At 53.0% G+C, this 15,559-nt stretch overlaps 4 protein-coding genes across 6 annotated transcripts; 2 read left to right on the plus strand and 2 right to left on the minus strand.

The window, feature by feature from the left end:
* Positions 1-50: 50 nt before the first annotated feature.
* DDAH2 (DDAH family member 2, ADMA-independent) lies at positions 51-2,928 on the plus strand. Of its 2 annotated transcripts, none has more exons than XM_080937762.1 (7): positions 51-235; positions 1,067-1,425; positions 1,562-1,661; positions 1,793-1,866; positions 1,962-2,081; positions 2,418-2,567; positions 2,690-2,928. In XM_080937762.1, the coding sequence occupies exons 2-7, from the start codon at positions 1,129-1,131 to the stop codon at positions 2,804-2,806; spliced, it is 858 nt and encodes a 285-aa protein (XP_080793888.1). In that variant the 5' UTR covers positions 51-235; positions 1,067-1,128; the 3' UTR covers positions 2,807-2,928. The 2 variants fall into 2 exon arrangements, with proteins under 2 accessions (XP_080793888.1, XP_080793889.1); XM_080937763.1 differs by lacking the exon at positions 51-235 and adding an exon at positions 265-931.
* Positions 2,929-5,026: 2,098 nt separating this feature from the next.
* MPIG6B (megakaryocyte and platelet inhibitory receptor G6b) lies at positions 5,027-6,990 on the minus strand (the record flags this gene model as incomplete). Of its 2 annotated transcripts, XM_080938434.1 has the most annotated exons (6): positions 5,027-5,131; positions 5,369-5,445; positions 5,588-5,640; positions 6,000-6,090; positions 6,244-6,585; positions 6,930-6,990. In XM_080938434.1, 6 exons carry the CDS (start codon positions 6,988-6,990, stop codon positions 5,027-5,029), a joined length of 729 nt encoding a protein of 242 aa, XP_080794560.1. The 2 variants fall into 2 exon arrangements, with proteins under 2 accessions (XP_080794560.1, XP_080794561.1); XM_080938435.1 differs by lacking the exons at positions 5,369-5,445; positions 5,588-5,640 and having other exon boundaries at positions 5,032-5,131.
* Positions 6,991-8,170: 1,180 nt separating this feature from the next.
* On the plus strand, positions 8,171-10,218 carry LY6G6C (lymphocyte antigen 6 family member G6C; the record flags this gene model as incomplete). Its single annotated transcript, XM_080938310.1, has 3 exons — positions 8,171-8,225; positions 9,578-9,688; positions 10,004-10,218. 3 exons carry the CDS (start codon positions 8,171-8,173, stop codon positions 10,216-10,218), a joined length of 381 nt encoding a protein of 126 aa, XP_080794436.1.
* Positions 10,219-12,206: 1,988 nt separating this feature from the next.
* On the minus strand, positions 12,207-15,005 carry LY6G6D (lymphocyte antigen 6 family member G6D; the record flags this gene model as incomplete). Its single annotated transcript, XM_080937919.1, has 3 exons — positions 12,207-12,606; positions 14,713-14,850; positions 14,948-15,005. The coding sequence occupies 3 exons, from the start codon at positions 15,003-15,005 to the stop codon at positions 12,395-12,397; spliced, it is 408 nt and encodes a 135-aa protein (XP_080794045.1). The 3' UTR covers positions 12,207-12,394.
* Positions 15,006-15,559: the final 554 nt, after the last annotated feature.

The following is a 15,559-nucleotide window of genomic DNA, read 5'->3' on the forward strand; positions in this document are numbered from 1 at the left end:
CGTGGTCTTTGAAGGTCCCGCCCCGTCCCGCTTAGACAATGCCCCGGAGCCGCCAGACCATCGCGCCCCCGCCCCATCGCCGTACGTGAGCTCGCCTACCCTGGGAGCCCCTCGAAAGCCCGAGCTATCGGTCTCTCTAGCTTGAAGACTCAGGCCCCCATCTTCATTAACTCTCTCCTCTGGGGGTGGGGCCAAGGCCGAAATCACAAGGCTGCAGGAGTGGAGGTGGCCGCTGGTGAGTGTGGAGGGGGCTTTCTCCCGAACGATATGGGTAGACTGGAGTTTGGAGGTGCTGCATACGAGCTTGCACCGGACGGAGTGTGCGAATAACCTGCACTTGGGCGAAGAGCTGGGCGGGGTAGACTTTAGTGGAAGATGGACAGGGGGTACAGAGTTCTCAAGCCTGGAGTGGTTCCACGCCGCGCCCCTCCCCCGTTTCTCCGCCCTCCAGATTTCGTTTAAGACCTCTCTCCCATTCCTCCGGGACTAAGTCTGGTTTGTACTGGGTCGCTCGAAGGGCAGCGTGACGAACCGGGGTGGAGAGAGAGGATGCTTAACTCCTTAGACTCTAGTTCCTCTGGTTTGCGCCCGTTCCCCTTTCTCCATCGGGCATTCGAGACTTCACACCCCAGATCCTGATTCACCATCTGGCTTTCTTTTCCAGTCCCGTAACCTCTTCGGGTCCCTGGCAGGACTTTGGGTCCCTCCTGCTGTGAGCAGCTGAGGGTTAAGGGGGCGGGGCCGCCGCATTTTTGGGGAGTGAGCGCATCCTAGCGGCTGCCAGGAGGGGCGCGGGGAAGGGACCTAGCGGAGCCCCGAGCGGGGGCAACAGGTGTTTGGAAGATTAAGGATCCAAGTCTTGCTCCTTTGGGCGCCTCTTAAAGCAGATCCCCGGTGAAAGAAGGCTGAGAGGGGTCCACAGTGGCAGAAGGTTTGGAGGGGGTGGGGCAGAGTGGGAGGGGCGCCTGGAAATGGCAGGAGGAAGACCTGGGAGCTTTTAACACCCACTCCTCCTCTTTACATGTCTTTCTCTTCTACTCCCGCCCCTTTCTGTTTCCTCTCTTAGACAAGTGAAGTAAAGAGAAAAAACAAAACAGCTTGGCTGGAAGGGGCTTCTGTGTGGATGTAATGGGGACGCCGGGGGAGGGGCTGGGTCGCTGTTCCCATGCCCTGATCCGGGGTGTCCCCGAGAGCTTGGCATCCGGGGAAGGTGCTGGCGCTGGTCTTCCCGCACTGGACCTGGCTAAAGCTCAAAGGGAACATGGAGTACTAGGAGGTAAACTGAGGCAGCGACTAGGGCTGCAGTTGCTTGAACTGCCTCCTGAGGAATCACTGCCACTGGGACCACTGCTTGGTGACACGGCTGTGATCCAAGGAGACACGGCCCTAATCACGAGGCCCTGGAGCCCAGCGCGTAGGCCTGAGGTGAGGGTCAGGGTTGCGGGTGTGTTGGAGGATAGGATTGCCCGGAGTGGGTGGAGGAAGGTTGAGGGGAGAGGCTAGATGTCTGGGGTTGGCAGGAAGGAGTGAGGATGTCTCTGCCCACTCTCTCTTCTCCAAGGTTGATGGAGTCCGCAAAGCACTCCAGGACTTGGGGCTCAGAATTGTGGAGATGGGGGACGAGAACGCAACGCTGGACGGCACCGACGTCCTCTTCACTGGTGAGGCCTGGGATGGTCAGCACCTATGGGGGCTTGGCACAGGGAAGCAGAGTTTGGGAGGCTAGGCGATCCCAGGTCTTGACTCCAAAATTACTCTGGCCTTAAAACCTTCGCATCCTCCCGGGATTCAGGCCGGGAGTTTTTCGTAGGCCTCTCCAAGTGGACCAATCATCGAGGAGCTGAGATCGTGGCAGACACGTTCCGGGTGAGGAGCTAGAGAAGCTTGAGGGAGTGCCACCAATGTGCCAGAGGGCTTGACCTGTGCTCCTTACGCACCCCTAAATCCGCCTGCTCTCCTAGGACTTCGCCGTCTCTACGGTACCGGTGTCAGGCGCCTCGCACCTGCGCGGCCTCTGTGGCATGGGAGGACCTCGCACTGTGGTGGCTGGAAGCAGTGAGGCTGCCCAAAAAGCTGTCAGGGTGAGGCGGGGCAAAGCCGTGGCGAAGGCGTGGCCAACAAAGTGGGAGTGGTTTAGGGCAAGAGCAGCACTGAAACTGGCTAGCTCTGGGAACTGCCCACAGCCCTTATCTTCTCTAAGATGCTCCTCTAACACAAAGAGACACTCTAGTAAACATGGGGTACAGAGGGAACTAGAGTAGCTAGAGCGCCTGAGACCGACTGTCTGATGCAGCAGGCGATATATATTTGATGCCATTATCTCACAAAAGTAACCCTTGCCCCAAGCCCTTACTTTGTGGTACGTAGGTCAGGGAGACTCAGCTGTGGAGACCTCAACGTCCTCTTCCTCTCTCCAGGCAATGGCAGCGCTGACTGATCACCCCTACGCCTCTCTGACCCTCCCAGATGACGCAGCTAGTGATTGTCTCTTTCTGCGTCCTGGGTTGCCTGGTACCACACCTTTCCTCCTGCACCGCGGAGGTGGGGACCTGCCCAACAGCCAGGAGGTGAGGGAAGGGAAAACCGCCCAACCAACCCAGTGGGAGAAAGGAGGGGGCCCTTCTTCAGAAGTCTGGCTAGAGAGGGGCGTGGCTCTGGTATCAAAGCATCCTTGGGGTCCTCCCTGCAGGCGCTACAGAAGCTCTCTGACGTCACCCTGGTACCTGTGTCCTGCTCAGAACTGGAGAAGGCTGGAGCTGGCCTCAGCTCCCTCTGCCTGGTGCTCAGCACACGCCCCCACTGCTGAGGGCTGGGTTTGGGGCTCCAACTGGCTAGGAATAGAGCATATAGTGGGTAGAATCAGGTAATAGGGGTTGGGTAGTCATGGGAGATGCCCCAGGATAGGGAAGGACTTAGTATGGAACAAAGAATAGGAGCCATAGGGTGAGTCCTCTCTGTCAAAACCAATAAAATAAAATTGACCTTTTAGATGAGGGCTGTGGTTGGTTTCTCACTGGGACAAAGGGTTGGGGGTGGGGCTGAAATCCGGAAGCTGGGGTGGTGCTAGGGAGGAGGATTCTTTAACTTCTGTTTTGTTATTTTAAAGACAGTGTTTCTCAGTGTAGCCCTGGCTGTAGACCTGGCTGTAACTCACTCTGTAGACCAGGCTGGCCTCAAGCTCATAGAGACCCACCTGTCTGTCTTCTGAGTGCTGGGATTAAAAGTTCAGGCCACCACCGCCCAGCTGGATTCTTTCATTTAAAAACCCTCCTCTTTATATGCTTCCTGACTCACCCCAACCCTGTCACAGGACTCAGGGACAAAGAGGGACAAGGGACCATTTCTGCTGTGAGGAGCATAGGCAGTGTGGAATGGGGGTTGAGCACATGGGTGGATGATCACTTTCTGAATGTCAGGTGAGTCAGGCTCTGGTGGGTTATAAGTCCGCCTTCGATAAAGATGTTTTCCGGGATGCTCAACAGTGACATCAAAAGGGAAACCCATACTTCCTGATATGATTTCTCACAAACTGACAGACATGTTGAAATGGGGGTGATTTGCAGGAGTCTGTTTCTATGAAGAAAAATCAGGGGGTTTCTAGAGCATCAAATTTTGTGCAGGAGTGGACAAGCATTTGGGGTGAGGACATCCCAGGAAAAGCTACAATGCATGAAATCCTGGGGATAAATAACTATTCAGGCAGGAAGAGGAAAACGGAATCCAGAAGATGGAATTTATTTCAAAGAGCCAACAAGTGTTGCAGGGAGAACATTGAGGAGAAACTCTCTAAGAAGGGCGTGAATCACAGAAAAGGATGAATAGGCCTAAGAGGGGGCCAACTGCTGGCACGCCTGTACACAAAGCCCACGGCCAGGGCTGAAGCCTTGGGAGAGAGCCAGTGGTTGATACAGGGTAGATCTCTCTGGCTTCGAATAAGAAGGGCAGGGCAGGAGGTTCAGAGGGATCTGTGGGCCACCAATGAAGCAAATGATGAAAGTACATTCTGGTGGCCGCACTCGACATGGGGACAGGTACAGAGGACAGTGACCTACTACAGACAAGGCCTTGTGTGGTGGGGCATGCTTACAAGGGCTGTTATCTCAGCACTGAAGGAAGGAGGGTCCTGATAAGTCCTGTGTGAGAGAAGGAGGTGGTGTACTCTGACTCCCAGTTTCTGGCTTGAGCAACTTGGGTTCTTCAAGAGATTGCAGAGAAGGACACAGGGGGTGGCTTAAGAAACGACTGAGTCAGGTTTGACAGGCCTTGTGCACAATGCCTGAGGCCATCTGGACAGCCTTGTGCAAAATGACTGAAGCCATCTGGACAGAGTGTACTAGGTCTGAGATCTGGGTTGGAGGGATACTGAGTGTCATTTGGGGGCTGAGGATTGATTGGCTAGCCTCCTAGAAGAGTAAGGAGGAGAAACAAAGTGGCCAGCAGAAGGGCAGGGTGTCTACAAAGACAATATCACAAAGCAAAGCCTGGTGTAAAGAGGGGTGAGTGTTACCATGTAGGACTTCACTGGCAACCTTTCACTGGATGAGCAGCTGCAGCCAATGAGCAGAGGGGGTGCAGCCAGGCAGGGAAAAGTGGCAGGTCTAAAGTTCAACATGCTTGATTGGGCCAGGGAGTACCTTCAAACTCAGAAGTTGGGACGCAGAGGCCAGTGAATTCTCTGAGTTGGAGGCTAGCCTGGACTATGGTCGACAGGACTATGTGATCCAGGACAGCCAAGGCTACACAGAGAAACCCTTCCAGAAAAACGATTGGAAAGGAGAAGAACCAACAAGACATCTATTTGGAAGTTAAAACTTAAGACAGACAGCTTAATCGTTGTTAGGGCATCGGAGAAGGAACGATGTTACAGAAGAGACAGAAATGGCTGGAAAAGCTGAACAGTGGCAGAACTCAAGCCAGGTAGCCAGGCTCTTGGATTCCTGCCTCTGTCCATGGTGCCTTTCCCTTCTAGCCGAGGTTATACAGGGAAGCCCCAGATTGGAAGGGTTGGAAGAACAAGGGTTTCCCTTTATACTACAACCGCATAGACTGTGGAGGCATCACCAGGAACCGCTGTGGACATCCGGCGGTGCCTCCCAAGGACAGAGTGGTCCAGATCAGCATAGTGGAGGCTCTGGAGGAGGGAGAGGGAGGAAGGTAGCTGGTCTCCTCTTAGCTTGGAATCAAAGCTCCCCCTCCCCGCCCCCCAAAGTGGATGAAGGAAACTATGTAGCAAAGCCTGGCTTCCATCCTCCGGCATAAACCTCCAGAGTGCTGGAATTACATGGCTGCTCCACAACATAACTAAACTTTTTGTCTTGGGCCACTTCCCTCCGGGATTCTGGCCTTTTTTCCATCTCCAGACCCTTACCGGCTCCTGGTCCAGGTGGCCTGAGAATTTGAACTCCTGTTCTAAAGGCCTCTGTGGCTCAGCGTTTATGACTGGAGCTATATGGGAGGGAGGGACAGAGCTGAAGGATGAAGAGAAAATGACCAATTTTGTCTGTTCCTGACAAGGACTCAGACTCAAGAATTCAGGGTTAGGGATTGTGTGGGTAGGAGAGGGGAAGTGGGGTGTATTTAATCTCACCAAATGTGGGTAGTGGTCCAGGCGGGGGCGGGGGTGGGGGCGGGGGTGAGCGTCTGTAAGGAAGTCCTTGGAGAGTCACCAATCTCGTCCTACTGGTCCCTCGGCCGCAGGCGGCGCCAGTAAGAACTGTGCAAACTGCAGTCTCCGACCAGCACAACAACTTAGGCTCCTCCCGAACCAGGTCCCGCCCACTCGCTGGGCTTTCTGCCTTTCAGTTTGGTTCCTGCAGCCTGGATTCCCTACTCCAGCCTGTAGCCTAGCACCCAAGGGCTGACCACTCGCATTCTTCTAACAAACGCCAGGCCTCCAGATACTTTTTGTTCTTTGCCAAAGTTAGGGTTCTGCCCCACCTCTTTCCTCGCTCCGACTGGTCACACCCTATTTTAAGCCAGGCTCCACCTCCAGTGCTCACCTGCGCCGCCACCAGACCAAGCCCGAAGCTCCCAGTCCCAGTACAAGCCCCACGCCCAGCAGCGGAATCAGGACCTTGGGATACTCGGACCCTGGGGAGACCGCGAGGCAGGGAAGGATGCCGAAGTCAGGGATACAGACCATAGGGCTCTACTAACTTTCCCGATCTACAGGATTCCGCCCCGTTTTTTGTCCCGGGTGTGTGTCCAAATTAAGCGCTCCTGTGCATCTGGGTCTCGACCTACCGTGGGTAGATTCCGAAGGCCGGCAACCTGCCTTGTCCCCTAACACTTGAAGCACTGTGCGGCTCTCGTTCTCTTGGCGTCCTTTGCAGAAAAAGGTGCCGGAATCCCCGGCGCTCAGCAGCAGCTCTAGCCGCTTGATACCAGTGTCCAGGGAACGCAGGCGGCCAGAGAAGTGCTGGAGTACAGTTGGGGTCCCGCTCGTGGTGGCCCACAGGATCGGACGGCGCCCTTTGGACAGGCCTTTGCATGCTGGGAAACTAGGTGCCCACGCCCAGCGGGTGGGGTCAGAGACCCCTATGCAAGAGAGATTCACTCGGTCCCCAGGGTTGCCCTCCAGAGAAACTAGGAAACGTGGGGGAGGAAGGTTGTTAGGTCTAGTTTATCAGGCTCTGGTGTGCGCGCTCTCTCTCTCTCTCTCTCTCTCTCTCTCTCTCTCTCTCCCTCCCTCCCTCCCTCCCTCCCTCTCTCTCTCTCTCCCTCTCTCTCTCTCTCTCTCTCTCTTTTTCTCTCTCTCTCCCTCCCTCTCCCTTTTACTTTCTCTCTCTCTCTCTCTCTCTCTCTCTCTCTCTCTCTCTCACACACACACACACACACACACACACACACACACACACACACACACACACGGCAACCCTAGTTTTCCTCTATTTTTCTTTGCCCTTCACAACTTCCCAGGGATGGCCTACCCTCGGGATTCCCCTGAACCTTTGAGAGCAGCAGAGGCAGCAGCTGCAGGACCAAGGCCATGGCTGGGATGTGGTGGTCAGAGGAGAGAGTGAATCAGCAGGGAGACCAGAGGGAAGCAGAGGGGCAGGGTTGAGGATCCTGCCAGACTTGGGGCCCAGATAAGAGCAAGTGTGAGGCCACCAACTTCTGGGTCCCTCTAGGAATCCTCAAGCCAACTTGCATTCTTCAGACTTTGAAACTAGTTTAAATTTTGTGCTTGAGACCTTTTGCAAAAAAACACTATGCTTTTTTTGCAACCAGCTTCCTGAGTTCGAATCCTGCGCTCCTCCAGCCACACAGTAGCTGGGTGATGAGGACACGTCACTAACCCCCTGCCTGTTCTCTCATCCGGAAAATGGAGATTAAAGCATGTGAAAACCAAATCGATGCATTGAAGGTGCCTAAAGCAATACATGACGTACGGGAATGCTCAATGTGCGACATCATCATTATTATCTCTTATCTTTGTTCCTATCTTCCCTCTGGGTGCCCAGGGTACTCCTCCAAAACCCAAGGTGCTCCTCCCAAATTCCAGGTACTCCTCCCAAACCCAAGCCCAAGTTGGGGGTGAGGGCATCCTTGGCGTGTTAGTGTGGTCCTCCAGGATACACAGCCTCAGTCCCGTCTCTATGACATCACAGAAACCCTCCATGATGCCACAAGCCTTTATCACTGAGCATGACTTGGGAGGTGGAATGGAGCATGGGTCTACATTAATTCAGCCTGTTTCATCAATTTCCTCCGGAACGTCTGATCAGTGTCCTCCCACCCCCAGGCACCCAAAGTTGCTGATCAACTCAGGCTGCGACACACTGTCCGTTTCCTGGGAACCAGCAGAAGCTATAGTGGTGGCTGTTTAAGTCACAGAGGCTTTTCTGATGCTCCTCTAGGGCAGGGGGCCCTCAGCTGGGGGTCCTGAATCCAAGATCCAAAATGGAGTTGCCCACTAGTAACACTTACCCTCCTCCATCTCTCTCTCCTGTCTCCCCTCCCTACAGGTTCTCTTGGACCCTTCCCACCTCTGGGCTTTCTCTTTGGTCAGCTGAGAATAAATTGGGAGGGAGGTGCCCACAGAGGGCAGAGGCCTGGAAGGGAGGAGCCACCGGGATTATAAATTCCGAAAAGACCGTTCAACTCTCAGAGCTGGATCCCTGGAAGTCTGCTGTCTGCTGGGGCCGTGAACACTCTCAGGACCCTCACCATGAAGCACCTCCTGCTGCTTACTTTGTCTGCCTTACTCTGCTGCTGGGTCTCAGGTGAGCACCCAGGGCCCCAGGCCCCACCCCAACCCTACCCAATATTTCATATTTCCCTCAACTCAGGATCCCAAGAAATCCCAAAGCTTCCTGGCTTACCCTCGCCAGTGCCTCTAGGATTATATCTCTAAGCAGGTTGAGCTCCAGATTTCTTTTCCTTTCTTTCCTTACGCCTCTTCTCCTTCTCCCCGCTCCGTTTCTTGTATCTCTTTTCGGCAGAGTCTTGTGTAGCCAAAGCTGGCTTTGAACTCCTGATCCTCCTGCCTCCACCTCCTAAACGCTGGGATTACACATGGATCACACCTAGGCTCTTTGGTCCATTATTAAGGACCCAGGGCTCCACTGTCATTTTCTCTTAGCCCCATATTGACCTGGCCCACCCTTCTTACCTGACATGGCCCTAGGTCTCTTCCCAGTCAGCGTGCGCCCTTCCTGCACACTGTACCATCCAGATGTCAGTCTAGCTGGTTCCAACGTGCACTTCTCTAGAATTAGCATACCTGCCTTCACTGGACTCATCCCCCACTCCTTCCTGAGCAACATGTCTATATCCCTAACCAAGGATGCAAAGCCTTGTGGGTGGTTCCAGTGACTGCATATGGTCTTCCCAAGAAACTTTCCCTGAGCCGTCTACAGAGGAGATGCCTCCCGCTTACCCTAAAGTGAGGTGGGTTTCCTGGAGGCCCCTCTAGGCTGACCGTTCCTTCATTGGCACTTTGCACGCTCACACCCGGAGTCAGCTGACCTGGGAATCCTCCTGTGCCACCGCTGTACCTACCCTCTCCACCTTTGTTAGGTGTTAAGACAGGCCAGTGATACATCTGCCAAGTGTTAGCCTTTTTGCTTAGAGCAAGCGCCAGAACAGCAGGGAGGACTCATTGAGGGCTGGTTCTTCCCAAGCTCTTGGCAGAGGTCCAATCCACTTCTAAAGCTGGTCACCGCCTGTTTTCTTGCAGCTTCAGTTCCATGTCATCTCTGAAGGCTCGGCGAACTCCTTAACTTCTTCTCTCTTCCTAGTTCAAGCCTCACCCTGGACCCTAACTAACCTATACCTCATACGTTCCCACATATCCCAGCCATCCTCAGCCCCGGGTTTTTGTTAGTTCTTGACTCATCTCAGTAGGCTGGGGTGGAGGAAGGTATTTAGGTTTCCACAGAAAACAAACACCTCCGCCCAGTGCCCACACCACTTTGCACTTTCGCCATATTGCTCACCTGTTCTGTCTCTGAACAAAGCAGGTGTAAGGCACCGCCTGCTTAATGGGTTAGTTCTCTGTCCTAACCCCTAACTCAGCTGGTCCTCAGGTGACTCAGATGTCCCATTACCTCCGCCCAACGTGTTGTCTCCCCAGCTGACATCCGATGTCACTCCTGCTACAAAGTCCCTGTGCTGGGCTGTGTGGATCGCCAGTCCTGCCGCCTGGAGCCAGGCCACAAATGCCTGACAACAAACGTGTACCTTGGTAACAACATCCCCTTCTCTAGGAGGGAGGGGCTCCGGGTGGGAAATGCTCTCTGGGACTGAAGCCCATCCAGAAATGGGACAGAGAGTTAGAGCAGAGATGGTGGGTGGCCAAAGATGATTGTGTGCCAGGCGCTGACCTGTGGCTCTACTGTGTTAAGGATGCTTGTGTTGACCCCAGGAAGTAGGGGTGTGGCTCATGCTAGGGAAGGATGATTAGAGTTTGAGGAAAGAAGGGGAAGGAAGAGTAGTAGCCACTGGACACAGGAAGCCAAGGCCCACCGCTGATCCCTTCTCTGTTGGCTCCTACCTCTAGGGAAGATGTGGGTTTTCTCTAATCTGCGCTGTGGCACACCAGAGGAGCCTTGTCGGGAGGTCTACAATGAAACCAACCACAAGCTAGGCCTGAACTACAACACCACCTGCTGTGACAAAGATAACTGTAACAGCCCAGCCCCCAGGCCCACACCTGCACTGGCCCTCATCTCCCTCACCTCCTTGGCTGGCCTTGGCCTCTGGCTATTGCACTGAGACTCGCTCCATGGCCAAACTCTTCCCACCTGCTGAAGCTTGAACCTTTCTCCCAGTGTCCTCAGAGCTCTGGCTTTCCAGAATGTTCTCTCCTCACCCCTCGCTCCTTTTCTTCTGAAGATCATTTTCGTAGTCCTATACCATTTATTTAATGGGACTGTGCCTAGAGTGGTCTTTCTAGCCACCGCTCGGCTCCCTCTGTTGGCACCCTCCACTCCATTTCCCCCAAGTCCTTTCCCATTTCCTTCTAGAACACTCTACCTCTTCCACTGGCCACTGATAGGGCTCCCTCCTTGGATGCGCACTGCTGTGCCTCTGGGATCTAGGTCTGGAAGAACTCCTGTCTGGTTTCCAGGGAGTGATCCCCAAAAGACCCACTGACCTCACTGCCTGGGCCTGCCTTGCCAGACCCTCTGTTCATCTCCTTCTATCCTGAGAAATAAATGTCAGTGTCTAATCTGGGCGTGGTGGCTTTCCTTTATAATCTCAACAATTGGGAGGCTGAGGTAACAGGAGTTCAAGATCATCCTTGACAACGTAGCAAGTTCAAGGTCAGCATGATAACATAAGGTCCTGTCTCGGAAAGAAAGAGGCTGGGAAGGCCAGGTGGTGGTGATGGCATATGCCTTTAATTCTAGCACTTGGAAGGCAGAGGCAGACAGATCTCTGTGAGTTCCAGGTCATCCTGGTCTACAGAGGAAGTTTCAGGACTGCCAAGGTAGATATAGAATCTTTGTTTCGAAAAACAAAAGAAACAAATAGAAAATAGAGAGAGAGAGAGAGAGAGAAAGGAGGGAGGGAGGGAGGGAGGCAAGCATGGCTCTATGTCCTTTTAATCCTAGTATTTTGGAGGCAAAGATAGGTAGGGGAGGAGGAGGAGGTGAGGGAGGAGGAGGAGATGAAGGAAGAGGAGGTGAGGGAGGAGGAGGTGAGGGAGGAAGAGGGGGTGAGAGAGGAGGAGGTGAGGGAGGAAGGGGTGAGGGAGGAGGAGGTGAGGGAGAAGGTGAGGGAGGAGGAGGAGGTGAGGGAGAAGGAGGTGAGGGAGAAGGAGGTGAGGGAGGAAGAGGAGGTGAGGGAGGAGGAGGTGAGGGAGGAGGAGGAGGTGAGGGAGGAAGAGGGGGTGAGAGAGGAGGAGGTGAGGGAGGAGGAGGTGAGGGAGGAGGAGGTGAGGGAGGAGGAGGGGGTGAGGGAGGGGGGGTGAGGGAGGAGGAGAGGGAGGACCTCTCTCTATGAAAATATCGCAGGCAACCTCACCCTTGTGCTTGCCTAAGAGGTCTCCAGGGAGTTTCACTGAGGCTGGGCTGACCAAATGGCAGAGCAGGTTTTTCGAGCCTTTCCCTTCCCATACCTGCGGGTGGCACACTGGCACCAGTGTTTGGAGAAACAACCCTCATCCTAAATTTAGACTACACCCTGCCAAGAAGCAGGTGCAGCCTAGCTTGAGGGTGCCCCAGAAAGGAAAGGTGTGTGCAGACAGAAAGCTGGTTCTTGTTTCTACCTCTGAGGTGTCTTTCTAAGTGGGTTATTCAAGCAACTTCCCTTTCTCCATTCAAAATACTCCTAGTGGGAGCCAAGTTATGAAATATGGAAGGGAAACCATGGAATTCGGGAAACCATCCTTTCAACCTTCCCCTCGGTGACCTTCACTGGGAAGGAAAGATTCTGCAGGTCCCAGGAGCCACTGAGGACAGTCTCCATTGTTTGAGGGGTGTCACTGGATCAGGTCCGATGAGAGGCCCTCGGATGGGTCCACTGAGGACGGCTGCCACTGAACTGTTAGTCAGAGAACCCACGTTATCCCTTCAACCTCAACAGAAGGTACTTGGAAGCTGGGAGCAGTGATACATGCCTTTGGGAGAAAGAGGCAGAGGCAGGTGGATCTCTGTGAGTTTGAGGCAATCCTGGTCTAGAGAGTGAGTTCCAGGACAGCCAGGACTACCTAGAGAAACCTTGTCTCAAAATAAATAAATCAACAAACGAACATCGGGTAGTGGTGGTTCACACCTTTAATCCCAGCACCTCAACCCAAAGAATGAAAAACATAATTTTACAGCAGTCTCTAGAATAGTCCATCAATTTTAAGGGCACACAACGGAGTGCCTGTCTTCTTACCTTGGACGTCCAGCTCCCTCACGCCCCTGGTCTCAGTCCCTTCCCTGCCCTCAGTTCTCCCACTCTACAGTCCTGACAAGAGCCAGGCCAGGGTGGTAACAGCAGCCAAGATGCACAACGGGGTCACACAGCTTGCCGCGGCGCTGTTGCACAGGTCTCCGAAGCAGCAGTTTTTCTGGGTTGTGAAAGTCACATCTCCCACTGATTCTATGGCCACTTGATTGCAATGATGTGTGGCCACGCAGGCTGGGTAGTGATGGCTCAAGGTTGCAGAGGCTGAGAGAAAGAACGGTACTGGGGTGTTAAACTCCTGACTGCAGGACTTGCCTTTTGAGAGAGCGGTTACAACATCCAGGGACTCTAAAAGATACTCCACCCTCTCAAAACAAACAAAACCCACCTCTCTGAACCAAGGGACTGGAGCCAACAGGCTGACCTAGGCAGTGATGCCAGAACTCCAGGAGCCCAGTACCATCCCTGCCTCAGCCTCAACATGGGAAAATCACAGCTAAATACAAAAGGGACAGTTTGTAAGATAACCCAGCATTGTTACCTAAGGAGACCGAGGCAGAAGGATTGCCAGGAATTCAAGGCCAACCCGATTGACCCACCGAGTTAAAGGAGATCCTGGGCTTTAAAATGAGACCTTGTCCCAGTGAAACAGGGAAGAGAGCTGGGAGTGAAACTCACTCAGTAAAATGCTTGCCTAGTGTGCACAAGCCCTGGGTTAGACTGCACCACCAACGTACACCAAAGTAAACAGGATGTGGTGACACAAGCCATGTGGACGAAGGAGGATCCCAAGGTCAAGGTCATCCTTGGATGTATAGCAAGTTTGAGGCTAGCCTGTAAGGTGTGAGACTAGCCTGTTTTACAAATAAGTAAAAAAATAGAAGGCTGGAGAGAAAGCTCAGTAGTTGAGACTGCTTGCTGCTCTCCCAGAGGTCCTGAGTTTTCAACCCAGGCTCACAACTGTCTCTAACTCCAGCTTCAGAGGACCTGATATGTCACACACAGGTGGCACACACTCAGATATACATAGGGACATACTCTTACGTAAAAATAAATCTTTCAAAAATAATAGTAAATACTCTCCCAGAGGACTAGGTTTAGCTCCCAGCACCCACTTGGTGGCTTACAATCAGCCATAATTCCAGTTCCAGAGGCTTTTACCCTCTCCTGACTTCTGCAGGCTGCTGGAAGGCCCGTGATACACTGTAGCAGGAACCAACGCAGGGCTGCCTCTCTCTGAAAGCTCAGCCAGTGCAGCTGCAGAAGCATCTGCAGGAGGACCTAACTTACAGCCTGAGAGGACAAGGATTGCTGGTGCAAACAGTGCTAGCCAATCAGGAACTGCTGTTTAGAAGTGATTTCTTGGGACCAATGGGGGCGCGGGTGGAGGTATTAAAGGAGCTGTAGCAGTGCTCAAATGAGCTTGCTACAGCTTTCTCACCTGCTCCCAGTCTGGGTGTTGACTCTGCGCTTTGTGCCAACCCGCCCCAACCCCCAAGAGCAGGTAGGGTCGGGCTGAGAGCTGTCCAGGGCACAGGCAACAATACACAAATATCCACACAGAAAAATGCTCATGCACAGAAAATACATTTTAAAATGAAAAGTTATAGTAGGCCAGACATGGTGGCTCATATCTGCCTTTAATCTTAGCACTTGGGAAGTAGAAGCAGGCAGGCAGAGAACTCTCTTTGAGAGTTCAAGTCCAGCCTAGTCTATGTAGTGAGTTTCATGCCAGCCAAGAATACCTAGCAATGTCCTGTTTTCAACCAACCAACCAAATCAACCAAATATACAAGCCCCCCAAAACAAGATAATTACAATAAATAATAGGTAAATAAATAAATAAGTGGGGTATCTGCTTTTTGCTTAGACCAGAAAAAATGATGTGTGTCCCACCCGATCTAAGTCTAGGTTAATTAGTATCAAGCTGTCATTTTTTCATCTTGGTAATGACACAGGAATGTTATTAGCACCTGAAGAAGCTGGGCACAAATAGGAACTCTGCACATTCCTCTTGTAATTTTCCTGTCAAGCCAAATGATGTCAAATAATATTAAACAACACACACACACCCCATACCCCTTCCAGCCTTTAGCCAGAGCCTGACAGTTGAAGTTTGGAGTTTGGTTTAACATTTTACCTCTGATCTTAGGAGACAGCCTCTTCCCCAGCAAGGACTTATGAGGGTCTCAGTATGAAGTAAAGACCAAGAGGCACAGCGCCAGGAGCCAGTAGGGTTAGACAGTCCTGCTACCACAGCGGCACCATCTGCCTAGGGCCAGACTGAACTGGGAAGGGTGGGACCGGCAGAATTGAAGTGGGGGCCGGTTGGAAGCAGTGGGAAGTGGGGGTGGGTGACCTAGGACTCACGTTGCTTGGCTTGTTCCGAGCTGGGTTGAGGTTTGCGGTCCAGGAAGCCGCAGCGCTCACCCTCACCGCAGGTGATCACTGTCTGCTTGCAGGAGTTGCTGGGGCCTCCCCCGCAGTCATAGCACCGCATGCGGTGTCCTGGCAGGAAAGAAGAGGTACTGGATCCGGCCCTTAGGGGTGTTCCGGCCGGGGGAAGGGCAGGCCTGTGCCAGAGGCATTCTAGCTTCCTCCTTACCCAGGGCAGCCCCTAGCAGGGCGCCGAACAGGATCCCGATCAGCTGGGGGTTCATCATGTTCGCTTATGTCTGTTGCGCCTCTCCCTCCCGCCCACCCCCTCTCAGGCTCTGCGCCACCAGCCTTATATCCCCCTCGCCTTGGGCTTTATAGGGCAATAAAAAGCGAGGAAAGAGTCTCCCCCAGCAAGCACCAGGGCCCCAATGGGGATAGGGAGGGGCCCCCATGGGTGGCTCTGAGCCTCCTCTGAAGCCCCAAACTTCCCCCTTCTCAGCAGTTAATTCCAGAACGGTGGCCCAAGACAACCCCCCTCCCCAAGACCCTAAGCTGCTCCAGAATCCCAAGGGTCTTTCTTTTTTCAATTCCCCATCTGAGGATGGTTCTTGTTCATCCACATTCCAGATGGAATGCAGAAGTAGGTTATGAAAACCCAGCCACCTTTGATTATAACCAACATTAAACGGATTCTCAGAAATGTAAAACAATGCCATTCTTCTGTCTGGTTTGTTGGATGGTAATTATTATTTTTCACAAAGCTATGCCTTCCTAACATATAATATATTTTTATTTGTTAAATTAATATAACCATACTTTATTTATTTAGCTAGCTGAT

This window comes from Micromys minutus (genome assembly GCF_963924665.1).
Source record: "Micromys minutus genome assembly, chromosome: 25".
Classification (NCBI taxonomy): Eukaryota; Metazoa; Chordata; class Mammalia; order Rodentia; family Muridae; genus Micromys; species Micromys minutus.